This window comes from Ictalurus punctatus, chromosome 26 (genome assembly GCF_001660625.3).
Source record: "Ictalurus punctatus breed USDA103 chromosome 26, Coco_2.0, whole genome shotgun sequence".
Lineage (NCBI taxonomy): Eukaryota > Metazoa > Chordata > Actinopteri > Siluriformes > Ictaluridae > Ictalurus > Ictalurus punctatus.
Genome location: NC_030441.2, coordinates 17,282,324 through 17,309,038, shown reverse-complemented (window position 1 = coordinate 17,309,038; position 26,715 = coordinate 17,282,324). Strand labels below are relative to the sequence as shown.

At 42.4% G+C, this 26,715-nt stretch overlaps 2 protein-coding genes across 4 annotated transcripts; one reads left to right on the top strand and one right to left on the bottom strand.

The window, feature by feature from the left end:
- Positions 1–1,705: 1,705 nt before the first annotated feature.
- On the bottom strand, positions 1,706–11,366 carry LOC124626346 (small integral membrane protein 28). 2 transcript variants are annotated; one of them, XM_047151251.2, is made up of 2 exons: positions 11,282–11,366; positions 1,706–3,366 (listed from the first exon to the last, which is right to left on the bottom strand). In XM_047151251.2, the coding sequence occupies exons 1-2, from the start codon at positions 11,294–11,296 to the stop codon at positions 2,944–2,946; spliced, it is 438 nt and encodes a 145-aa protein (XP_047007207.1). In that variant the 5' UTR covers positions 11,297–11,366; the 3' UTR covers positions 1,706–2,943. The 2 variants fall into 2 exon arrangements, with proteins under 2 accessions (XP_047007207.1, XP_047007206.1); XM_047151250.2 differs by lacking the exon at positions 11,282–11,366 and adding an exon at positions 5,847–6,152.
- On the top strand, positions 9,822–26,701 carry ifngr1 (interferon gamma receptor 1). Of its 2 annotated transcripts, none has more exons than XM_053675941.1 (7): positions 9,822–10,583; positions 18,004–18,121; positions 19,089–19,264; positions 19,369–19,520; positions 21,613–21,775; positions 21,880–22,022; positions 23,173–25,741. In XM_053675941.1, exons 2-7 carry the CDS (start codon positions 18,063–18,065, stop codon positions 23,482–23,484), a joined length of 1,005 nt encoding a protein of 334 aa, XP_053531916.1. In that variant the 5' UTR covers positions 9,822–10,583; positions 18,004–18,062; the 3' UTR covers positions 23,485–25,741. The 2 variants fall into 2 exon arrangements, with proteins under 2 accessions (XP_053531916.1, NP_001347791.1); NM_001360862.1 differs by lacking the exon at positions 9,822–10,583 and adding an exon at positions 11,329–11,674 and having other exon boundaries at positions 23,173–26,701.
- Positions 26,702–26,715: the final 14 nt, after the last annotated feature.

Genomic DNA, 26,715 nt, shown 5'->3' with positions numbered 1-26,715 from the left:
CATACGCCGCACACTGCATCAAATTGGTCTGCATGGTTGTCATCCCAGAAGGAAGCCTCTTCTAAAGATGATGCACAAGAAAGCCCACAAACAGTTTGCCGAAGACAAGCAGACTAAGGACATGGATTACTGGAACCATGTCCTGTGGTCTAATGAGACCAAGATAAACTCATTTGGTTCAGATGGTGTTAAGCGTGTGTGGCGGCAACCAGGTGAGGAGTACAAAGACAAGTGTGTCTTGCCTACAGTCAGGCATGGTGGTGGGAGTGTCATGGTCTGGGGCTGCGTGAGTGCTGCCGGCACTGGGGAGCTACAGTTCATTGAGGGAACCATGAATTCCAACATGTACTGTGACATACTGAAGCAGAGCATGATCCCCTCCCTTCGGAGACTGGGCCGCAGGGCAGTATTCCAGCATGCTAATGACCCCATTTGGGGGGGGGTGATCTCCTCAACCACCACTAGTGTGTAGCCATAGTGCACCAGAAGTTAGTGGACAGGAGAAGAGAATGAGCCAGTTCAAAGATGGGGATTATTTGAAGTTATTCCCAATTTGCTGTTATAATAAGCTCCACTCTTCTGGGAAGGCTTCCCATTAGATTTTGGGGCGTGGCGATGGGGATTTGTGTTCATTCAGCTACGAGAGCATTGCTGAGGTCAGGTACTGATGTTTGGTGAGGAGGCCTGGGGTGCAGTCGGTGTTCCAGTTCATCCCAAAGGTGTTAGGGATGGATGGAATTATTTATTTATTTATTTATTTGTTTATTTATTTCACAATCAGCCCCAGTGGCACCCGAGACCTTTCCCAGCCTGCCACACATAACAAAATTCATTTTATGTTTTCACATACGTGAAACTTAATCCCTTCGGTTTGATCATGAACTCATCATTCTGGATCATGTTCGGACGTGGACGTCAATTCGGAAACGCATTTCGTTTGTGTATATGAAGGTTCTTGACGTTACTTATATTTTTGGCATGGGATTTTAGTATATAACCGAAATGTCCGCTGCATCAACATTATCATCCTAGGTCACATGCTGGGGCCAAATACACACAAAAAGCACACCGAGAGATTCTGTGGTACAGAGTGAATGCAAATGTTTGCGTAATGTGCAAATGCTTAGAGCAGGGTGTCGTGTTGCACTCTGCAAACAGGGCCTGGGCACGGCACCGGAGCATGGTCTGAGGGAAATGGAGAAATGCAAAAAAAAAAAAAAAAAAGATATGCAAAGACGGCGCATCTGAAATGTCATTGGTTGGTATAAAAATCCACAAGATCATTACACTAAAATATTTGAACGGTTGTTCATGAGATCTTTAATAATTAGTGTATGTATATATATAGATAGATAGATAGAGTGCCCTCCACTAATATTGGCACCCTTGGTAAATATGAGCAAAGAAAGCTGTGAAAAATTGTCTTTATTGTTTATTGTTTAATAAAACTCACAAAAAATACTCTGCTCTCATGGATGTCAAACAATTGCAAACAAAATACAGGTTAATAAAAAAAAACAAAAAACAAATCTTTGTTAAATATAGGTGTGCAACAATTAGCCAGTTTAACTGATGAATTGAAAGAATTTAGTCCAAATCTCAACAACCAATTTGTGGTTAGTGAGCACTAGTAACCAAGTCCCGTCCTGTGTAACTCTCACTGTCTAGATTCTGTCGTTATTAAACATCGTTTAGTCCATGTTCATGTTCTGACCACGTGTGTCTAGTCTTTGTTTGTTTTGTTGTTTCATGACCATAGTCTTTGTTTTTTGTGTACACATGTACCTGACTCTGAAATCCCTGACCAAAAAAAAAATAAACAAAAAAACAAGCTGGCTTATTGTATACTTGCCCGGGAATAAAAAGTTCTATGGCTTGAACACATTAGAATAATGTTTGTATAATTGGATTATATTCATACGATAAATCTGTAGGCAGGGAATCTGTTTGACAGTTAAAGGAGTCCCTTTGTCGAGTGCTAGAAGCATTTGGGAAAGAGGTTTTTAATAGGAGGAGACCACACCCAAGAACAGGACTCTAAAGCAACAGTGGGCACAGACTCTGAAAAACTGATGAATCTCAATTTCCGCTGCAACATGCAAATGTTAGGCTCAGAGTTTGGTATCAACAGCACTGGGCTCTTTGATAACAGTCGAGCACCACCACAGCTTATCTGAATATTGTTGCGGACCACATCAATCCATCCATCCATTTTCCATATACCGCTTATCCTTTTCAGGGTGACCCTGGAGCCTATCCCAGGGAGCATGGGGCACAAGGCGGGGTACACCCTGGACAGGGTGCCAATCCATCACAGGGCACAATCACATACACATTCATACACTACAGACACTTTGGACACACCAATCAGCCTACCATGCGTGTCTTTGGACTGGGGGAGGAAACCGGAGTACCCGGAGGAAACCCCCGCAGCACGGGGAGAACATGCAAACTCCACACACACACAGGACCACAGTGGGAATCGAACCCCCGACCCTGGAGGCGTGAGATGAACATGTTACCCACTAAGCCACCATGCGCCCGGACTACCTACATCTCTCTATTTAATCTACATGTAATGTGAATGTTATCAATACATATCTTAGATTTCAACATCTTGAAAAACTAAAAACTTTTATTTTTTTAACGCGTTTTTTTTTCCTTCAATCAATTAAACACGCAACTCTATATCTTATTCTTGAGCCACTACGATTTTTTTTCACTCTGTGAGCAGTTACTGCGTTCTCTATCATTAGGACACAAGAGAAACTTTATATGATGGTGACAATACAGGTGTGGTCGAGTATTACGTTTTGGGTTTTGTTTTTTTTTCATTCTTCAGAAGGTTAGAAGTCTGAATAAATGTACCATCGCCTCTCGTTCAGACTACTGGTTTGTTTTGGGAGTGTCCCACTGTTTAAATGACATATTTGTGACTCTGGTTTAAACGTAATGCCCGCTGGATTTGAGTTCTGGACACAGTTTGGCCTCGAGATCTTCCATCTTTATGCATTCCACATCTTTGCCACTGGTGAGACTTGCTGCACGGGTTATCTTGGTCAGGGTTTCCTCGTAGGGCGGCGGAAGGTAGACCATCAGGAAAACGCCCTCGGATGTGTCAGAGCTGGTGCTGTTCAGACGCTCGGCATTGGCTGTGAGCGAAGCAAAAATCTCAGCGCTGCTGTCTGCATCCTGAAGGTCCAGCGCAATGATGTTGGCCAGACTGAGCTTGCTGCGTGAGCATCTCTGGTAGACCAGGAAGGCTGTCAGGCAGAAGATAAAGAGCGACACCAATGGGAGGATAACGTACAAGACAATCTCAGTCTTTGCATCCTGGTCGGTTAATAGCTCGTTCCAGTGGTAACCCTGCAGACAAGGATGAAAGACTATTAACTGTCATTAATGTGAGTACATGCATCATAAGATAAGCTCTTTAATAAAAAGGATTCCTCAGGGGTTCCTGGGGTAGTTGAGCACGCTTTTGCTTTCTATAGAGGTTTGTTAAGCACTTTGCCAAAGTAGGTAAACATACTACAAAGTGTACTATAATGAAACTTTGAGGGTTCACCTAAAAGGACAAAACAAAGGAGGAGTCTAGACATAAGGTCTGTCAATTTATACAGGGTGTCTCCATACATAGGGGACTCTGTTTGATTTCAGTACGTTCTTCTTCTATGCCAAGGCATTCTTAAAGGCTATCTAAGATATATATTATAAACGAAGTATGAAAAATTTTATAGAGACACCCTGTAGCATATGATTAAAGCTTGGGAAAAATATATATGTGTGTGTATATATATATATATATTTAAAGGTGTCTTCTATTGTAAGAAGTTGGCATTTAATTTTGGTCAGTTTTGTTGGTTAAGTAAGTTTACACCTCCAATAAACCTGATCAGACGTCCACTAGGAATCTAATATTTTCCAAAGCAGAAACATGCGCATGTGAAAATCAAAAATCAAAATCAAATATTTCATCCCATAATTCCTCCCCAGCCTCCAATCCTACAAAGATCAATCAAGGCATGTCTCAGTCTGCACTGATGTTAATCAGATAAAGCTGCATTTCAGCTAGATTAGACTCTAATCCTTTGAAATCCCTCTGGTTACTGATCTCATCAGATGACCTTCCGTCAGGCCTGTTTTTCCCAGAGGAAAGTAGGTAAAATCGTGTATATATTCCCAATACAAACATGTTCAGGACCAAGAAGAACGACATAACAACGACGCGTAAAGATAAAGAGTGACTTAGAAATGAGGTAGGAAGTGAACCGAACACTGATCTGAGCAGTTCGGAGTTAAGGATGTCACGTAATGGTTTTACAGTGAAACTCTGGCACAGCCTTCTGGTCAGTAGACCAAAAATGCAACTGAGCGAGTTCATGCAAATGTTGGTCATAGGTTAAAGCTATGACGACAAACTTCCTTAAACGGTTGTAACTTTTAAAACATGACCTCTTGTGAAAATTCTCATGACTTGTTTTTTTTTTTTTTTTTAATGCTGGCAGCAATCCTTTATACCAGAAAAAGCATGAAGTTATAGTGCCATGGTTTTCAAAGTGGGGTCTGTGCAGAATTACCTAGAGTGCTGGACACCATAATGCACCATTAGTTATGCGTTACTATACATATAAATAATGTCAACTGGAATGTTTACGGCAATGGCACCAATAAATAGCCCGAATAGTATTTTACATTTCCAACAACCACCAAAAGAAGTACAAGTAAAAGTGTTCCTGACTGTATGACTAACATTTATATCGGCGTGTAATAACAAACCCTCATAGCGTCAACTAGCACTCGGAGTGAGTTCAGCACCGTGGACAGTGCCTTGTCTCGCACCACGCCATCCCTCCAGGTAAACAGTGCAGACTTTCTCGTGCGTCCAATTCCTGAAAAATGGGTTCACCTATTCTACACGACCTCACTTTAAAAACAAAACAATGAACTGCCATGTTATGTAAACAGTCAACAGTCAATACCTAAAAAAGATCAATCCGACACTGCCGAGTGGCAATATAACCTGCTGTGTCACGAATATGCAGGTAATCATTAATCAATCAACGTAACTAATACTTATTTGTGTCTGGAATAACACATGAAACAGAGGCATGTTAGTTCAGTAAAAAATAAAAATGATCTGGATCTGGAGTCTGTGAAGCTGGAATACACCCTGAACGGGACACCGGTCCATCTCAGGGTTTCATACACACACACACACACACACACACACACACACACTCACACACTCATTCACATCAGGGGCAGTCTTTCTTAACGAGTCCATCTACTGGCATGTTTTTGGGAGGTTGGAGGAAACCAGAGAACTCGGAAGAACCTGAATATAATAAATCTTTCGTCTTACTTTCGCAAAAGATACACCTAAACGTAACTCAGACAGAACCAAAGTAACCCGTAGGAAATACATCGGCTTAAGCTTTTGAAAGATCAACATGGGAACGTAGCTCACAGCTAAACTAATTTCACGTGAGCCGGTCACTTCATCCACACTCACCCACTGAAGAGCAATCTGTAATTCTTTGTACTTTTCATTTTTTAAATGATAAACGGGAAAGTACCGCTCTCACACGTGCTGGTTTTTGTGTGTAATTGTGTGACGTTCTGATTCGCTACATTTCCTGTATTACTTGGGGATTTGTTGTCGTCTATTGTTGTAATTTAGGCAGAAAGATCGAAGGGAACACAAAAATACGGATGGAATAATGATGAATACAAAACGGCGATCGTCATCATTTAAACCCTATTTTAAAAGAAGAAGGAGAAGTTGTGGATTTAGATTTGCGTGCGCTATTGTCCAGCGTACACGTCATTCCGTAGCGGTTTACCTGCCCGTGTTTCTCTTCAGGAGGTGGTGATGACGATCCCGCCATCCAGTCGTAAGAGCCTCTCCCGGCAGGACCGAATTTCGTCCAGCTGCTCTCTGGAGACTTTCGCATTCTTTCGCGGAATAAATCGGGACCGAATCGAGAAAAAGAGCCGGCGAGCCTCTGGAGAAAGCGGGGATTTAAGAGAGAAGTTTACTGCGTTGTGCGTCAAATCTGAGCGGGGGAAAAAAGAGGGAGCGAGTGAAGCGGTTAAGCTCGTATGCATGTAAGCACTCTCTCACATGCTAACACGTGCAGAGCGACACTTTCCGGGCCGTCAGTCAGACAGACTAAAAAAAATAAATAGATGAACTCATCTGTCAGGGATTTGCATCTGGCCTAGTTTTAATGGAGAGTGAAAAGACGAGGACGGGGTGAGGGAGCGATGGCTCAGCTATCTGTCAATCAATAGCGATCGTGAGCACCGAGGACGAACAAGAGCACGTTGAGGCGACTGTTTGGGGGATAATCAAAATGCTAAGCATCCTCTTTTGTGTGTGTCTAGGAATTGCGTGGCCATAACAAGCAGATGTTGGAGGAGCTTTGAGAGACCAGATTAGTGGACTTAGGTACAGGGTAAATATTTGTCGAGCTAAGTAGCACGTCTGTCCTTCAGTTATACCAGGGGTCCTCAGTCTTATCCGTAAAGGGCCGGTGTTCGGCTGCAGGCTTTCATTCTAACCGGGCAGGAGCCACACACCTTTTCCCACCGGTTTAAGCAGTTCACCCTGGTCTCCTATCCGCTACCAAGTGTGCCTCTTATTTGGCTGGTATGAAAGCCTGCAGCCACACACGCCCTTTGCGGATAAGCTCGACGAGCCCCGAGTTATACTGTCTACGTAGACATAATTTTACAAATCTCAGCCCAGCTAAATGACTAAACCCCGCTCACTGCTCTAGCTCAGCGATATTCACCAAAAACTGCACCGTTCCTGTATTGCTACTACAGATTGTTGCTTTTTGCAAGAACGAGGAAACGGTCTCGTTTACCAACAAACATCACTGAGAAAGAAACGCAAGTCGCATTACAAATTTTGAAAAAAAAAAAAGCCACAGCACAATCGAGCATTTTTGGCTGCAACAATAAACAGAAAAACTCAGTGAAATCCTGTGTGGACATTACGCAGTATTGATCATTCAAGGGATGTCACAGAACATAATAATCAGCTCTGTTTTCAATAGTAGCCTTAAAAAAGTGCACACATACTTCCTAGGGTATGCTCCTGTATGTTCCATTAGGGCAGTGGTGGCTTAGCGGTTAAGGCTCTGGGTTATTGATCGGAAAGGCGGGGGTTCAAGCTCCAGAACTCCCAAGCTGCCACTGTTGAAACTTGAACAAGGCCCTTAACCCTCTCTTCGCCAGGGGGCGCTGTATCATAACTGACCCCAGCTTCCTGGCATGCTGGGGTATGCGAAGAAAACAATTTCACTGTGCATATGTATATGTGATCAATAAAGACACATTATCATATTTGTATTGTATTTATATTCGCACTTATTTGTATTTATTGTTGATTGTCATGTGTAATAAGTTTGTTGTCGAACCCTGCTGCAAATCAAATTTCCCCACGTCGACAAGGAAAAATGGTTCATGAACATGGACTACTAGGCTTTTTATAATATCAGCTAGTCAGATTGAAATGAAGTGCATTAGCTAGCTGCATGGATTGAGCTAGTTTAGCTTGGATTGAGTAGGGTCGCAGTGGAGAAGAGTGGGGTTCGTACCGGTATCCATATCGATGTATTGCTTGAGCGAATAGAAACAGAGTCTTTGTAGCAAAGTCTGTCCACTCGGCGGCCATCTTGGTATCACTCCCGGACCGTTATTTACTTATTTTATTTTAAATAAAAGACCAGGCTCCTATCTATTTATAAGAATAGAGACACGTGTACGAGACGACCTTTCAAACGCCGATGTGAAATGACACACCAGTCAGATTTACATTGACATTTACATAGTTTTTAGGTGGTGGAAGGAAAGCGAAGATAAACAAATGTGAAACTCTGCACATACAGTGACTGGTGGTCTGGCTCGAAGATCATACCCTGGAGCCACCAGGCACCAAGAACTACACTCTGAACTTAAAATCAACATCTCTCGGCCTGAACTGTTTAATTGCCAAATGGGTCAGAATGGGTTGCAATCCATTACAAATTTTTCCAATGATGGTTTTAGTATAGTTTCTTGCAGTGCCTTGAACTCTCAACATTTTGTCATGCTACAACCTGGACTTAATTTGGATTATATATGAAATGGGCTTAATTGGGAATTGTGCAGGTCCACCGAGGCATGGACTCCACAAGACCTCTGAAAGTGTGCTGTGGTATCTGGCACCAAGACGTTAACAGCAGATCCTCTAAGTCCTCTAAGTAAGTTGCGAGGTGGAGCCTCTATGAATCAGACTCGAATGTCCAGCACATCCCAAGCATGCTCGATCGGATCGAGATCTGGGGAATTTGCAGGCCGAGTCAACACCTTGAACTCTTCATCATGTTCCTCAAACCGTTCCTGAACAATTTTTGCAGTGTAGATGCGACCCAAGGTTTTTCTTAATGTTACGGCTGATCATCGTATATGAGATGTTTGGCATACCGTTGACGATTTATTCATTCATAGAGTTTATTGCTCTAGTTTGCCCCCTATTGGAATACTTTTTTGAGTCTTTAATTTAGGACTCCAGGTTTTATTTGGTAGGCTAAACTTGCATGACGGTAACACACCTAGACCTAACGTCTAGCGTACGTACACTATGTGCACGCCACACAGGAAATTGCTTTTCTTTTTCTCTCCATCTTGCCTAAAGTTTCCAGTTTGGGATCGATTATATGACCGCATGGGTCATCGGCCTCATCAGCGCTTAGCTGATATGAACCCAAAACTTTTATCGAGACATAATGGCGGTAAATCGAATCAAAATAATCCTTCACCACCCTCCCCACATAAAAACCAAGACAAGCTCATCTGTAGCACATGAACGAATGGGAATTTAATTTGATTTGGTGGTGATTTTCAGCGGATAAAAAAAATTTCACAGCTCTAGTTGTCCTTCTGGTGTCCTTGAACCCATGGTAGCAGTGGTGCTGTCTTCCTCACAGACGATTTTGCAGCTACAGTAATAACAATGCAGCAAATCATGTACCGACACTGAAAAGCCTTGGCGTCTAAGAGGGTTTTTTTTTTTTTTTTTTTCCAGCAGGGCAAGCAGCAGTGTCAGCACATCAGTATGAAGGCTTATATAGTGTAACTAAATATACTGAATTTAAATGGGATTACTTCTGACAGGAAATGACCTCAAATCTACATCACACTCTCGGCTTTCCTTTGTAATTCAGGACGATTCAGTTTTGGACAAATACCTCATTATGTTTTGGGCTAGAATTTTTTGAATGTCAATTAATAAGGACGAAACTATCTCCAGTTACACACACACACACACCTGGGAGCCAGTTAATTTACGCATTTGAAGGTCGCATCCAGACGCGTGTCTCCTCACATCTGCCCCACACAGCTGCTGTAATCCTTTAAGAGGCTTAATATTCCTCTCTCCCAATCGTTCCCTTTTAAATCAACTGAAAATAGAGTAAAGGATAAGAAACAATCCATTTCTATATTGAGTAGTATCTTGGTTTAAAAAATAATAATAATAATTTTCTAATTTTGCCTCAGCAGGTGGGGTTGAGTTGGTGGCAGAATAAACTGCTGTACCTTTATATAAAAAAAATAATTCATTGATTAACGGGAGGTGCTCTAACCTTCATACGCAATCTCTCCTGAACATCAAGTGTGCATCATTTTACAGGCAGTAATATGGTTTTCCTGTTTTGTAAAATAAAATGTTTTTATTCGAATATTTCATTACACATGGACAGTAATACTGATGGTGTCATGGTGGTACAGCGGGTCGCTTCGTTGACTCACAGCTCCAGTGTCCCTGATTTGATCCTGAGCTCGGATTACTGTCTGTGCAGCGTTTCTGTACGTGTTCTCCCCGCGTCTGCGACCCTGACCAGGATAAAGTGCTTACTGAAAGTGGGTGAGTGAACTTCTCACCACACGGGTCATTGTCTTTTCTCATAAAGAAAACAAAATCAGCGGTGATTAAATGTTCATCCACACAAATGTTTTGGTAATAGAACGGTTACTTGAAAGTTGTGTTTATGATACGGTGTATTACATCCAAGGTTTACATTCTGGGTGACGTTTCCGCGCATGTTCGTCCAGCGTCTACACGGGTGGGTTTCCTCCGTGTTCTCCGGTTTCCTCCCAGCTCTCGAAAACATCAGTGGTTGTTGCACTGAGCCAGTTTTAGGATGAACTCATTGGACGATACCACCATCGATTATTCATATCCATACTAACACTAACAATTTACACACATCATTCAAAAGTTTACACCCCCACCCCGGCTCTTAATATATCGTGTTGCCTTCTGGAGCATCAGTGACTGTTTGCACCTCATGCAGTGGTCGTGTACGAGTCATTCGGTCGTCCCTCAGTGTGAAGAGATGGATCTCGACATCACATAGCCGCCGTTAGAAAAGGCTCAAATATGCAAAAGACGCTGGAAAAGCAAAGAACGTGCAGGACCTGGAGGATTTATTCTGAAGAACAGTGGGCAGTTTAACTCCTCAGGACTAACAAGGGACTCGTGAACGACTCTCACAGAACATAAACACATCATGCCGTCGATCATCCAGGTAACGACACACGGGATTAAGAATCAAGAGTGTGTAAACTTTTGAAGAGAAGGGTAATTATTATTATTTTTTTCAAAATAAATTCAGCTATTAACTTGTCCCGTGGACTAGGCTAAATGTAAACACATGTTATGTGAAAGAGCGTGTTCAGGAAAATACTAAATAAAGCAACATGGCATTTTTATGATCCTTCTTATTTTGTTAACAGTATTAAAGACTTGCAACAGTATTAAAGACTTTGTTAACAGTATTAAAGGGTATGCAAACCTTTGTGCACAACTATGTGTGTACACACACACACACACACACACACACACACACACACACATTATATATATATATATATATATATATATATATATATATATATATATATATATATATATGTGTGTGTGTGTGTGTGTGTGTGTGTGTGTGTGTGTGTGTGTGTGTGTGTGTAAATATATATATAGTGTTTATTTTATAATGATAAAATACTCTTCCTATCTGTCCATCTATCATTTCTCACGCGTGCATGAATGATCCAAGTGCGCATGCGCACCGGTGAGCCATTTCATTTCGGCTACCTGTTGGCTGAGCACGAGCGCTGATATCAAAGTCATTGCCCTTAACACGTTTTTAATAATAATAATAATAATAATAATAATAATAATAATAATACATACATACATACATACATACATATTAAAAGCACTTACATGTTTTAATCGCATAATGTATCAACCCCCCTGTCAGACCGAGTGTTTAGTCACCGGGTGCGGTAATGTTGGATGTAACGTGCGGGTTCGCACGCGGAAGTGCGGAAACGTGACTCACGTCACACATACACAGTCCAGCGGTAAGACTGTCACAGACAGAGCCGAGCTCCTGGAGCCTCTCACATGGATTAATCCGAGTCTGTTCGCGTTTTAGTCTGACTTTGAGCATGCGAACGCTTCATCCGGGGTTATTTTCTGTAGTCTGGAGTTAGAGGAACTCATGACTGAGTGATATTATCGATGATATTCAGCTTGGCAAGATGCGCGTCCATGTCCTTGCTGTCCTCACTGCATTCACTGTACTGAGTGTACTGAGAAGACTTACAGATGCTGGTGAGTATCAAACACTACAAGTTACTACAGAGTAATCATTTCATATGAGCTCGGACCAGAACTGGTCTGAATGGTGACCTCCGAATATTAGATAGATAGATAGATAGATACTAACTAATTAACTAACCAACTAGCTATCTAACTGACTAGTTAACTAACTAACTGACTGACTTTATTAATCCCAGAGGGAAATTCAGAGATCATAGCAACAATCCAAGAAGGAGTATGTGCAAGCACGAGGATTCAGAATGATAAAACACAAACATATATTCAGGACAAAAAAAAAAGAAAAAAGATCAAATATCGTATTGGATATAAAGTGAGTATAGCCTTATATACACAAGCCTTCTGGGTAAATGCGAAAGTGTCCTTGTAGGAGAATTAACAGCACGAAGTACACACAAGTCCGTCCTGAGTGATGTGTGAAAGAGTGTGTGAGAGTGATTTACAGAGCTTCTGCTACTACTAGTCGCCTCTAAAACAGGTGTTTGTGTCCGATTTCATTTGAACAACGCTCACAGACCAAACGACAACAGATTTGTACGATACATAAAGTACACGCGCTCTCCCAAGGTACGTATGGGTACCTCCGCTCGTCTCTGTGGAGGTACCGTGACGAGGACATGCGCGTTAGTTTGATTCGTTATGCTTGTGATTGTACCTCCGCAGTCACATGGTCAAGTACAGTAGTTTGTTCTGTCTGTTCGTGGAGCGCGTCGTGTCCGCTTCAGGCTACGTGTGCTGACAGGACTCACGAATTGCAAAACTGGTTTTGCAATACGTTTTCCTGGCAACAGATTGCGAAGTGACTTTTTAAAAAAAAAATAAATCTGCGTCTACAGGAAACAAGATCTTTGATTGATGATTCATTAATGTGTCACATTCCACACAACTGGCTTAAAACGTTAGTCGTGGTTATGTGCGTAAATGTGGATAGGATGTAGAAACGGTGTATAAATCAGATGCGGACTGGCCATTGGGAAGTTGGAAATTTTCCCGGTGGGCTGGTCTTGTGAGAGCCGGTCCTTTTTTGTCCTAACCCAGGCGTCTATAGCGTCTATACAGATATACAGTATTCATCTTACTGTATCTGCAGCGACACGCTTTTGATCGTTTTACAGGTTAGAAACATGTGTCAGGCGTATCAACTTGACAGAAATTCCCAGAATGCTTCTTGTTGCTCTGGTATGAATCTATCACATTCAACAAAATGAAATGTATCCGTAAATGATAAATATAAAGAGCAGGATTTAGGGAATACTTCACTGGAATATTGAGATATAAATACTTAACCCCCCCTTTAAAGTGATACATGTAACACATTACGTAATGTAATAACTATAGACTGTTTTTTTTTTTTTGTCTGTTTTTTTTTATTTTTTATTGATTGATTGTTTTATTTCCTTATTGGTGTATCACATGATGTTAACCTTGGTGGTTTTGTTCCTTGGCAAGTTCAACTTCCTGTCAGCTGCGGTATGCGGGATTAACTCTTCTCATTGATTTATGCCGTCCAACAGTAGTAAAAGGATTCCTACCTTACGGAGGTGTTTTTTTTTTTTTTGGGATGATTTTTATGGGGTTTTTCCTGGCATCCTTTACCGAAACCTCTTTACACTGTTGTAGTCCTGGGGCTGAAGCCATCAGGTTCAGAGTGACTCAGTTCAAATCAATCACTGATATTTATTCAGTGACTAACTCTCTTTGGTCTTGAGTCCATAAGCAAGACACGCCATCAATAAACAGATTCTGCTTGTGATATTTTGGTCTTTGTTTTTTTTTTCTTTTCACGATACCAGCTGATTCCGCCCACTGAGATCGACTGGCGAATGAAACGTGACGTTGAAATAAAAGCAGTAAGGCAATAAAACAGCTCAAACATAGATGTTTACATTTAATTTGGTGAATTTGGAAGATTTTGTTAACCTTGGCTCTGGAGCTTGACTCCAGTTGGACTGAAATAATTTGATGTCCAGAGTATCCATAAACTAGATTATATATTAAGTAAATGTTTAATCTGGCGATGTTTTTGATGTTATGACACCTTGCTGGATGGATTAATTGTGCAAAAAGTATACATAAGAAAGTAAAAAACTTAATAAGTAAATTCAAACCGGTAAAGACCAAAAAGTAGGGTAAATACAATTGACACAAATTGTCTTTTTTCTTAGAATTTGTCTTTTAAAGTTCAATAATTACATTTTAAAAGACAACGATAAGCTTTAAGAAGTATCGTCATACACTTATTATACATTCGTCTTCTATAGCGTTACAAAAACCTGTTCCATCATGACAATAGCACTGTGTACAATGTGAGCTCTGGGTGTCAAGATTGGACTGGAAGAACCTGAGTGACCTACTCCTAGAGCTCTGACCTCAACCCCACTGAACTCTTTGATGAACTGGAACGCTGACCGCACCCCAGACCTCCTGACCCACCCTCCGTAATGATCTTGTTGGTGTATGAGCACAAATCCACACCTTCACGCTCCAAAATCTAGTGCAAAGTCTTTCCAGTAGAGTGGTCAGGTGTCCACATACTTTTTGTCATAAAGTGTTTAAAAAAAAAAAAAAAAGGTTTCTTCTTCTTCTTCTTCTTCTTCTTCTCCTTCTTCTAAAACTCCCTGGTTGCTACGAAGTGATCTGGCGTACAATCCGAGTGATACGATGACGACTTCGATCTGTTGCGCAATAATCATAAGCAGATGATTTTTTTTGGATGTAGTCACAAACCCTGAGTAATGAAGGACAAGCTTCTGTAGTACAGTGGTACATTACCCTTCCCCCTTCCATCTAGCGTTCTAATAGGTTCTTCGGTTTGTATGACAGAGCGTAATGAACTCTACAACAGTGGGTTCCCCTTATAAATATCATCATTAACCATCCGGACCATCTTGCCGTTTTGCTAGAGAGAGACGTTTGGATCGGCCAGTTGGTGAATACATCTTGAATACTTCTCGGTCTGGGCTTTGTTTCTGTGTTTGGATTATCCTTGTGCAAACGAGTTCTTTCCTCTCCACTTCCATATCTCTTCCTTCTTGTCTAGCCTGTACCCAGTGGTTCTCAAAATGGGGTCTGGGGACCCCCTGGGGCCATGTGTCTTATCCAGGGGATCTGTGATTGTTGTCGTTGTTGTTGTTGCTGTTACATTGCTGTGAATTACAACTCATTCATATCTAATTAATTATAATTGAGTAGTTATTAACCTGTTTAACTGGTAAATTGAATTAATTGGCTTTAATTCAAACGTCCGTGACCTAAATAAATGCACCTAAATAATAGGCCTATAAAGAAATAATGCCAACTTAAACCTAATATCAATGTTCAGGAATTGAAAAAAAAAATTAAATTTTTTTTTTATATATATAAAAATAGGAATTGAATTTTTTTTTACAATTTTATATATATATATATATATATATATATATATATATATATATATATATATATATATATATCAAAAGATATAATGAATAGACAACATACAGATGTACATATGTATGTATATGTGTGTGTGTATATATATATATATATATATATATGTTTAATTTTGATGAAAGAAATCTTTCCTGATGGGATGTACGGATCTATTTTATTCATTTTTACACTTAAACCTGTCTCTATCTGAAGAACGTTTGAGAACCCCTGCGTTAAACAGGGCCGTGATACCTATTATCTCATAATCCTTTTTTTTTTTTTTTTTCCTTCAGTACTGTTGACATGTCTCATAAGGAAATGACATTTGCCAGCAGTTATCTAAAAATGTGCACGGGTCAGGTGGCAAAAAAAACATGGGTGTGATTCTTCGTGACTACGCTGTGTTTTGTTTTGTTTTTCTTTTATCACCCACTGACTACCAGGGGCCTTTTTTTTTTGTTGAAGGTTTCTATATAATTAGAGTCATATATAATAATACTATTAGCAAAATAAAATAGGTCGAGCGTCTGTGCTTTTCACGTGTTCAAAATAATTTGGAGAGCGGCCCTACTGGAGTTCCTGGAGTTAATCTCCTCCGCTTAAAAGGAGTCATGCTTTATCCCACCTTTCCTCGGTTTCCCAAGAACGTCGACGTTTCCGAGAATTAAAGCGTCCTGATTTGGAAGCCAGAATGATTCAATGAAGTTCTCACAAGCGGTCTTTTCTGTGACGGCACGCCGGGTCCGTCCAGTTACGTGCCCTGCTGAGACGATGGCGAGCGATGACGACTTGCACTAGATCTGAGGTGAATCGTTTAACCTTTTCCTCTCTGCCAGTCTAAGCGTCGTGGTGTTTTGTTTTTATTTTAAATCAAAACACGGATTAGAGATATAGATGTTTAACCGATGACAGACTTCTCGAGTTGACAGACGCACATTTCAGGAAGTGTGGCGTTTCCTAACCCGGGGAGGAGTCGTGGTTGTTCTTATGAAACTCACACAGAAGTCTGAAAGACACACAAAAGAGTTTGACATCACTAGTTGGCATCGATACGTTGTTTTTTTGTCGCATCAGTGCTCAAATATGACCGACCAGTCATTCATGCTCATCTGTACACAAGCGATACACCCAATTTCATTCTGTACTTGTACAAATAGAGCCTATAAAAGATTTTTCTTTATGTGCAGAACCAAAGCTGTATCTGTGTATACGTGGGTGGAAATGAGCTGTTGTAACAAAAATTCCCAAACTCCCCTGCCAGGATCTGTAAAGAACACTTTCCGGTTCAAATCTTTTGCTCTGAGCATTTTTTTTTTTCTTTCCCGTACGTACTTTTACTCGTTTTACGTCACGAAGAATAAATCAACTTTTAATCACGGTATTATTCTTCATAAGTGCAAACCTCAAGCCAACAGTAGATCCTCGTATCACAGTGCTGCTGAATTCTCAAATCTGATTGGTCAGAAAGTGCTGAGTAATTGTCCACAAAGGCAGCTCTGACAATCACAGGTTTATCGTTTCTATAGTAACAGCTCATTCACGGGGACCTGTTTTTCTCAATTGTTGCCCAGGCACAATGACCGAAAAACCTGAAACTCGTAGACCTAATCCCACGCCAAGTCACAAAACACATTTCCTGCTTCTCACACGTCGTGCGGCTCTAAACACACAACACGACCCACGAGTCTCGACACTCGGCGCCGATAGTCTTCGCTGATTAAAATCTCTCGTGTTTACATGAAAAACACCGCCGTTCAGAACGATAAACTCAAACCAGCAGTTCCGCCACTGGCCCGTCGGGTGCGTGAACACCTGTTGCTTTTCGGTTAGGAGGCATCGTTTTTTTTGCAATAAAAGGGAAAAGGTGAGAACATTGCAGAGAGAGGCAGACTGAGAGGAGAGAGAGACAGACCAGGAGGACCAAGAGAACAAGCTAGGGTTGGAAATCTCTGATGAGATGCAGGCTACTTTGTCTGATCTCGATGATGTCAGACGGTACTTTCCCTGCTGCTTACCTGTGACGTGTCCAGACAGAAATGAAATGCAGCCTAACGTTCTGTTTCTTCACAGAATATACAGTCGGCGTTTTTCCTTTTCTGTTTCTGTTTGACAATGACAGTAATACCATCGACCGCCATTATTTCTGGGACAACGTATCGTCCGAATAACGTACCGTTATTTTCCTTTACATCGTGTCTTGTTCTTTACTTGTGTAACATGACTGATTCAATTCAATTCAATTCAATTTTATTTGTATAGCGCTTTTTACAATAGACATTGTCTCAAAGCAGCTTTACAGAAATATCAACACGGTATACAGATATTAAAGGTGTGAATTTATCCCAACTGAGCGAGCCACTGAGTGGCGACGGTGGCGAGGAAAAACTCCCTAAGATGTTTTAAGAGGAAGAAACCTTGAGAGGAACCCGACTCAGAAGGGAACCCGTCCTCATCTGGGTAACAACAGATAGTGTGAAAAAGTTCATTATGGATTTATATGAAGTCTGTATGGCGTTAGGAGCAGCCGTAGTCCCAGCAGTCTGGAATTAAAGAAGATTTGAGCTCCATCCAGAGGCAGAAAGGATCTGGATCTCTAGTATCTCCATAAATTCGTGTGGGGCTCGGCGAAAGGAGAGAGGGAGAAAGTAGAACAGAATCTAGTCAGGGTAGACTTGAGTAAACAAATACGTTTTAAGCTTAGACTTAAACACTGAGACTGTGTCTGAGTCCCGAACACTAATAGGAAGACTGTTCCATAACTGTGGGGCTCTATAAGAGAAAGCTCTTCCCCCTGCTGTAGCCTTCACTATTCGAGGTACCGTCAGATAGCCTGCATCTTTTGATCTAAGTAGGCGTGGCGGATCAGTGTAAGACTGATGCCTTACATTTTTCTCTGTCTTTCTATCTTGAAGTTGCGGCTCCTTTCGGTGTGTCTGTGAAGTGCGACAGTTATGGAGTGGTGGTGGAGTGGATGGCTACTGGTCTCAGTGAACAAGCTGACTTCCTGTTAGAGCTCAAAGCAGACTCTGGGTGAGTATAACACACTCTACTGGATCTACACGCAGATGCTCAGGATTGTCCAAACCGATCGAGGTCACTCGTCTTAGTCGTCACACGGTTTGCGAATGGACAGAGGTCTGGCCCGTGCTGGCCCAAGTTTAGCCTGTTACCCAAAGACACTTAAAATTCAACATAGAAGCAAATACTCACATCTGTGAACCCAGTTGGAGATAAAAAAAAGACACCAGCCGTGAGTGAGAAGAAGCAAGGGTCCAGATTTTATTTCCACCTCACGCGATCCACACCGATGAGAATTCTCGGAAGTGATCCGACACCTGGAGCTCCAGTATTTATACTGTACTTACACAGTAGATAACCAATATATTTTAGAAACACTATGATTCCAATACCAATAGGGTTAAAAAAAAAAAAAAGAGCTCATCTACATTACCGTGATGTTTAAAAAGAGGCTCATCAAATTTACCATGATGTTTTGAAAGAGGACTTTCTGACTACCATTAGGATTGAAAGTGGGAGAGGACATTTTATAGGACGTTTTAGAATGGTATATCTTTATACACCGCCGGTGCAGGAGTATTATTGGGAAGGGTTGACTACTTTGTCCCTACGGACCACGCCTTGAGTTCTAGATCTTTACAGTCGGCTTTGTCCTGAGATGTCGGTTGGGGTGTTTGGTCTGATTGAAGAACCGAAAGACAGGGCACTCTGAGAACTTGGATGAAACATCGTTATACATTCAGGATGTTATGATATAGTTTGTGAAGTAGCGATTAAATGATCGTTAGAGGAGCCGTAACGGTTCACAATGACGGCGCTTTATTGTAACCTTATAATAGGAAATACTGGATACATTTGACTATATTCAAAATATGTTCATTTGCAAAGGTGTCGGTTTTTGCAGTATGTACGTACGTATGTATGAATTGGCTTAACGCAAACTTTGTGTTTCTTTCTACATGCTTTGTTGGCGTCGCAGGGAAAACGTCTCTGTTAACACAAAGGACCTTCGATACAACATCTCCGACCTGCTCCAGGATACGGCGTACAACCGGTACTTTGTGAAAGTGAAGGCCAGAGATGGTGGACATGAGTCTGAGTTTGCAGAATCGCAAATATTCTCTTTCAATTACCTTCGTCCCACGAACATCACCTGTAAGTTTAAGGGTTGGGGTTTTTTTTTAACCCGCATCTTGAGATCTTTCTTCTCAACACTACAGGCTTGAAAGGTAAAACCCGCCTCCTTTTTCTGTTCTCAGGTGACCTCGAGTTCCCCACAGTCGAGCTGTCTGCTCGAGACGGAAAGCTGTTTGTCGAATTCATCAACCCTTTGCACCTGTACAGAGACACACCTGCTCTACGGAAACTCAAGAACAGCGACACACTGACGTACACGCTCAGCAGCGATAAGGCAAGGGCCAAGGACATCCATCCATCCGCATGCTCTTTCAGCTATACATCTCAGTGTTTAGAGTTTGTAGGTTGTTCCACTGGGAGATCCTTTAAAGCTGGGATGTCAAATAGTCAAACATATGGCCTGTGGGCCAGGACCAGCCAGATGACGGTTGGGATCCAGTCCAGCAAGTGAACTTAGACATGGACTTATGAACCATAATTGAATTGAAAGATTTAAAAAAAGAGTACTCGTTAGTCAACTTGGGGGGGGGGGGGGTAAAATAAATCAACGATAAACACAGCTACTGACGGAATGTGCTAATAATACCTAACTGATCAAGCAAGCTGAAAATTTGTAACTAATTTCGCAAATGAGATTGATTTCCCAGTCACTTTAGCATTACGGGCTAAGATTCATGACACAAATCCCAGTCAAGTCCATTTCAGTCCCATGGTATAACCAAACTTCCCAGCATCCGTGCATGCGCACACTCCTACAGCGAACCGACCTTCTATGGAAATATTCTAAATTAAGCAACACACGCACTAGCATTGTTGGAGACCTGTTTTACAAGACCTGTTTTTCAGTTCAGTTCCTTTACTCTGCTTTATCCTGTTTCTGTTCACGTCTGTTGGATTTTCTCCTCTAAAGTATTCTCAGTCCCCTCTCCAGCTGTGATTAATCCGTTTTACTGAGCCTTCGGGGTTTAAATGCAAATTGTGTTTCGCTTTGGTTTTGTGGTCGTCATGTTAAAAGACAAAGGCCCTACACCAGTAACGTCTTTGTGTGGGATTTGGTGGCTTTGTGTAACGCCTTTGAACGCAGAGGTTGCCGGTTTGAATCTGGCTTGTCCCTGTGGTGACGGACAGCGTAAAGAGCAGGTGGAGAAAGCGCGATTGAAAAGTGTAGGTGATAGGTCCTTAACCCCACCCACCCACACGCTCACCTCCCCCCTCCCCCGAAACACCCGCACCCCATAACCCCTTCTGTAACCACTCCCCCTCCAACCGACCAAAGCTCATCCAACCGAGCCACAGGATCTACAATGAAATGTTCAGTAAAACACGAGAAGGCTGTTTGTTTTAGTTCCCAGCAGTCGATATTCAGCGCCCATCACTTCCCCTGTTACTTCTCTCAGTAATAAAGTGTACAGCTATGAGAACACCACTATGTAACAACAACAACAACAAAAAAACGAGTGCGACCGCTCGTTGCGCTGTAGCCGTGTGTTTCCTTTAGGGAACTGTTTTTAAATGGCTTCCTCTGCTCGAACACACAGCCGGTCGTTTAGCTTTGTTATTATATATTTCCTATAGGAGGCACATATTTACGTAGCGGTTTTCATACACGCTAGCTCGAGCCGCTACTCGTATCCGGAATCACGTGCCTGGAGTTTGACCCGACAACCTCCACCTGTAGGAACCACAACTCTAACCGCCAAGGGATAAGAGTAGAGGTCATACTGCATAATGGACATTTGATTGAAAAGATCAGCATGAGACCAAGTAATATTTGTCCAGCGTACAAGTAGCTCGTCTCAGTAGAATCAAAGCATCTCGGCCATCAGTTCCCACCCTCCCCTTGGCTCAAATTCCAACACAAAGGAACGTGGTTAGATGGCGCATCACTACTCGTACCTTCAGCACTCAAATCCTAGCAACCTGCGTGGAGGGGTATATTTAGATGAAGTATATTTAATCTAAAAGTGACCGCTGTAGCTAGTTAAGCGCTCCGTTTAAAATGGACTCGCTGACATTACAAACAACGAGCCTAGTAATGTTTGTGCGTGAACTGTTTGGGAAGCTAATAGCCCTTAAGTATCTAATTAACCCTTAGAAGAACGCGTGTATGGATGAAATGTTTAAGCGTGTGGTACAAACTCCTGTCTGTGTCATTGTATTTGGTAGACTCTTAGTAAAAATGGTTCTAGACTGGTGCTTTAACTGTTAAGAGGATAATTAAGGGTCTCCTAGAAGGGTCGTACTAGAACGCTCTTTGAGAGGAAAACACTCTGTTGTAGGGAAGGGTTCTACAGGGAATCTTTGAGTTACTCCAGAGGGACAAAAGGGTAGATGCTAGAAGGTCACCCGTATTTTTCTCCTTTCAGGTGCGTGAAGAGTTTACGTGCTCTGACGAGTTGGAGAAGTGTGCGAGCAATGTGTCATTCCCAGAAGAGCAAGAGGAATACTGTATCAGACTCTCTGGAAGGATCAGACAAACTCGTGTACGGCATACGAGACCTTACTGTTATAGCGGCACTCTTTATCCTGGTAAGAACACCGAACAGTGACGGACCGAATTCTCACAGTCCACATCCTGTCATGCTGAATCAAACCTATTACTGTCGCTCAGCTCCGCTTCGGATCTCCCTCAGGTCCACCGATCTCCACGATCCTCATCCCGGTGCTGGTGGCTATCACAGCGGTACTCATTTTGGCATCGGCCACTGCGTTTCTGGTGAAGCTTTGTGAAACTAAATGCCACGAGTGCAACCTGTCCAAATTTCCACGAGTTCTGGTGAGTATGTGGTGTTTTGTGATTTCCTAGTAATAACGATGACAGCAGGATTGTCCGATCTTATCCGCAACGGGCCGGCGCGGCTTCTCATTCGAATCGAGCACGAGCCGCACCTCATCTCATTCCACCTGCTTAATCAGTCGATCTCGGTTTTCAGTAGACTCTCAGGTGTGACTTCTGCTCGGTTGGAATGCAAACGTTTTGCAAGAAACGTTTTGCGTTGGAAGAGGGCAGGCTCAAAGAATGACGACGACTCGGCAGCGGTCCCCTGGACCCCAAGAGAAATAATTGCCCGTGCTTTCTGGTTGGGGAAAAATGGATCTCATCCGCGTATTAGTGAGGAGGTTGTCCAACCAGAAATATTAGATGTTCGAAAAAGACGCAACGGTCACCCAGCCGTCTTCCTGGAGATCTACCGTACCTTCCTGCAGATTTAATCTAGAACACCTGTTTTAGTTGCGCGACGCAGTGATTAGATGGTCATTATGGGTGGAGCTATCTAGAAGTCTTCAGGAAGGTTGGTGACCTCCAGGAACAGCTTTGGTGACCGCTGCTTTAAAGGACGCGTGTATTAGCGGTTACTCTTTACAACAGCTAATAAGTTCCATCCCTCCTCCTGTAGTACACCTGCTCTTATACACCTCTACCAGTTCCTGTAAATGAGTTGATTCGGGTGTTTTAGAGAAGTACAAAAATGACAAAATACACAGGATTGTGGGTAATCCGGGATGAGAGGACCACTGGTACAGACCTCTTTCAAAGTCCTCCATTTATCTGTAAACAGTAGTCACATGTTCTTAGCCTAGCAAGAACATTTCTTCTTTCGGGCGGATTCCCAGCATCCGCACGCTCATATTAACGCCATGCAAAGTCGACCGCGTATTTAAACCTCATGTTATGAATGCCTTTGTTCAAGTCAAGAGCAGTGGCGGTACATCCATTTAGGTTTCATATTTCCTCTTACTGTAAACACCGACCAGCTCTTCTGGGTTGGCGTTTGAACTTTAAAGTACTCGACGTTCGAACGCTAAGTAAACTTTCCCGTAGAGACGGCACCCGTGCGTGTGTGAGATAAACGCAGACTTGTCCTGCTGCATTCTTAAGTGTGTTACCACATTGTGTCTTTTTGTTTTGTTCTAAATTCCTAAAGGAGGACAAGTTCACACACACCCTTCTGATCACGCTGGAGCCGGAACGCGTGGAAATTCCCAGAGTCGAACCGGCTGTCGGAATTCCCATCCTGCCGGAAACCTTCTCCAACATCACCGACCTCAAAGGCCGCGACGAGGACGAGGACGAGGACGAGGACGTGGACGTGTGTAGAAGCTCGGGAAGCAGCGAGCCGGACCCGAGTTGTTACACGGACAGGTCGCACATGTACGGGACCGGAGCGGATCTGTCGAGCAGCGACTTTTCTACGGGTTACGACCAGCCGCACGCGCTCCCAGAAATGAGCCTTTAAGGCATGGTCTTGAAAACACGTTCGTCTGGAACCTTGGACAATCGATTAGATACACGTCTCCGGTTCGAACATTCTGTCGTCCCGGACGACAGAAACAGATGTGATGGAGAGAATGTAAATAATGTAATGTGTGTGTATATATCTCTCTCATTTCTCTGCTACAGTAATATTTGATTTAAAGACAGTACAAAGTCGTTATCTGAAGTAGATCAGCAGGACTGACCGTTTCAGCATTCCAGTGCTCTGTTCAGTTTCTGTCCTGACACACCTACATCGTATAACTGAGACCGTTTATCACGGCCTGTCAGGCTCAAGCAGGTCATGTGCTTATATACGGTGGGGGAAATGAGTACACGTAACTCTATTTACGGACTTTAATGTCGATGAACGGATTTCTCGAGTTAATACCGATGCCCGTCCGATACTTATTTCCCCCAGTGTATATAAAATGTATATATATTTGTACGTGTATATATAAAAATCTGATCAGGGTGCTCAGGGACGTCTGGCGAGTGGAAAGGACTCACTTGTTTGATTCGCTTTAGACGGTACTTATTTTTCTAGTATAACAGTATATAGTATAAACTTTCAACTCGTACGTTTTAACTCGTTCCATTCCGAGACCGAATCGAATTAACGCCCGCGTGAACGTCGAACACGTCAAGTGCCAAATGCTTAACGGGAACGGCGTGACGATGACGATCTGCGAGATACGCGAGCCGTAACGCGCGGAGGTCTCGGCATCGGACTAGCCAGCCGGTTTGAAAGCCCTGTATTAAACTTATACGCCACTTCGATGTTCGCTCGCGGTTGCCCGTTGTGTTAAATATATGGTAAGTGCTGCAGCAGCCTATAGGTGACGTGTAAAGGGCGTCTTTTGCGAGATGCGTACGAAGTAACGCGCGCTAGCTAGTTTAGAACGAATTCAGAATCAAGATACGGAAACCCCAAGAGCATCTGGCTAAATTAGCTAGCTAACGTTACGTTTAATTACATACGGGTGTTTAGTCTTGAGATGTAGAACATTTTCAGATTGCAGGGTTAATCAGTTTTTAACAGCACAATTGTTTCCTCTTATTTAAGTCGTTTTATTGAGGACTGCTTTTAGTTTTGAAGTCTCTGTCGCCATTTTGTCGTAGCTACGGGTCTAGCGACGGAATAAGCTCGGGGCCGCTCGATCGTCGCGTCAGGACGCGCCAGGTCAGAGCCGAACCTCTCTAGGGATAAACTGGAACACACGCTTGAATGTCAGGACGTGGATTTTGGGATATAAATGGGTGCAGTTTTACGACGGAGAATAAAACAGGGACAAGGGTTACGGACCGCTCGGTGTCATAAAGCAACGTTTGAGCAGGTCGCAATTGGGTGTGGAGCTGAAGGTGGAGTCTGGGTGGAGTCTGTTAAACACGGACAAATCCTGTACAGCTCGAACGTCCAGGAAAATGAAGAAAACTCTTTTTTTTTTTTTTCTTTAAATTTGTTTATTTATATTCTTAGAAAAAAAGGGGTCGCATATATGACCTTAAAGGGTGTTTATCTTTTTTTTTATTATTGTTTTATTTTATTTTATGTTCTTTATTGTACTGATGTATCAAAAAAGAAAATCGCCTCACATCGCAACACTGTAACCATAGCAACATGTCCTAGCTTTCCAGTCCGAGCTAGTTTGCCGAACAGATTAATAATGTTAAAATGAGGACTGCGGCGATGAGGAGGGGTTTGCCGTTAAAACCTCCAGAGACCGATGCAGAGAATGTGAGCTGCTTGATAAAGTGGGACGTGACGTCACATCACACACCGGTGAACGTCCCAGAAACAGACATTACTTTGTCCTTCGTACTGGTTCCACCTCAGCCACCTTTTTTTTATTTATTTTTTTTATTAAAACCTGAACACCTCTTTCAGCACAGCTACATTTCACGTAAACCGAGCAATGGTGCTTGATGTGGAAAACACCAACTATAAAAGCACCCCAAGGGTTCTCCAGCCGTCTTTCTGGAGAACCTAAGAAGTCGTCATTCTCCAAACGTGGTGACCTTCCAAGCAGTGAAACGCTTAAAGTCTGAATCCTCCTATTCTATTTAGAAACATTAACCAACGAAAGTCTTTTTATTTTATTTTATTTAACTGAAAAACCAATGTTCTCTATGTTTATTGTGGTGCCATTACTTTAAGTCACCGCGGTCATGAGCTGTCATCGTGTCGGAAGCACGGGCTGTCACAGTGACACCTTCCAATAAAGACTGAAGTATTTGAAGTAGCGTCTCAAAGCGCACGCCGTTAATCACACCGTCAACACGACGTCCTAGCCAACAGTCTTAGAAGGGTGGAACAGCGTGAAGCCGGTGGTTAGAATGATCTGAATGATCCACCACACACGGATCTACAACATACAAGTTCCTGAGTCGAGCGTCGAGGAGAACTCGCCTGGCGATGGCTGGAACGGACACTCCGCACTCATCAGCACTCATCCGCACTCATCACCGTCATTCAAAACTGACACCAAATGACATGTAATGCAGGGGGAATGTTTCCTTTAAAACGACGTACGTTATTAAAAGCCTATTATTATTCTACTAATTTACATATTCGGTAGACGTCATACGTTATGTTCGGCTTGAGACGTTGAACTGAATGAAGATTATGAAAGAAATAAATAAAGAAAGAAATAATGTATACACACATTCCCAGCACAAGAAAATAACGTACACAGTAATAAACACTCGACCCAGTTGTTTTGGCTTAGAAAGGATTAAAGTTGTAGGTTGGGGTCGGTTATGTGGGGCTTCTTGAAATGATCAAGGGGGCAAGCGGCAGGTCAGTCACCAGATTCCTAGAACCCCTGTTTTGGGAAGAAGTCTTCATCATCCAAAGATAGAGAATTTTTCAGGTTCATATTTCTGTCTGAGGTTTCCTTTCCTCAATCCGTACAGGATTTCTGTGGTTGTTGCAACCAAAAAAAAAACGCTCGATTGTTCTAGTCTCTTTTTTTTTTAATTATTACTATTGTTATTATTATTATTATTATTATTATTATTATTTCCGATGCGACTTGAATTTTTTGAACTTGTTTTTTTGCAGGAAACCACAGTCGCACGAAACGAGACCTTTCAGCTGCACTCGCGTCCGGCGCACGTGAATCTAAGAGGGCTTTAGCTGAGCGCGCGTCGTTGATGTCACGTCCTCGCCCGAATCTGCAGAAAATCTGCGGTAATTTTAAGGGGGGGGGGG

What these genes read in the sequence shown, in the direction of transcription:
- LOC124626346 (XM_047151250.2), bottom strand. Translation starts at nt 5,957, where the DNA reads ATGCGAAAGTCTCCAGAGAGCAGCTGGACGAAATTCGGTCCTGCCGGG. An exon ending in CTGAAGAGAAACACGGGCAG is followed by an intron (nt 3,367 to 5,846) that starts GTAAACCGCTAC and finishes CCTTGTCTGCAG; the next exon opens with GGTTACCACTGGAACGAGCT.
- ifngr1 (NM_001360862.1), top strand. Translation starts at nt 11,602, where the DNA reads ATGCGCGTCCATGTCCTTGCTGTCCTCACTGCATTCACTGTACTGAGT. An exon ending in GAGCTCAAAGCAGACTCTGG is followed by an intron (nt 18,122 to 19,088) that starts GTGAGTATAACA and finishes TTGGCGTCGCAG; the next exon opens with GGAAAACGTCTCTGTTAACA. An exon ending in ACACGCTCAGCAGCGATAAG is followed by an intron (nt 19,521 to 21,612) that starts GCAAGGGCCAAG and finishes TTCTCCTTTCAG; the next exon opens with GTGCGTGAAGAGTTTACGTG.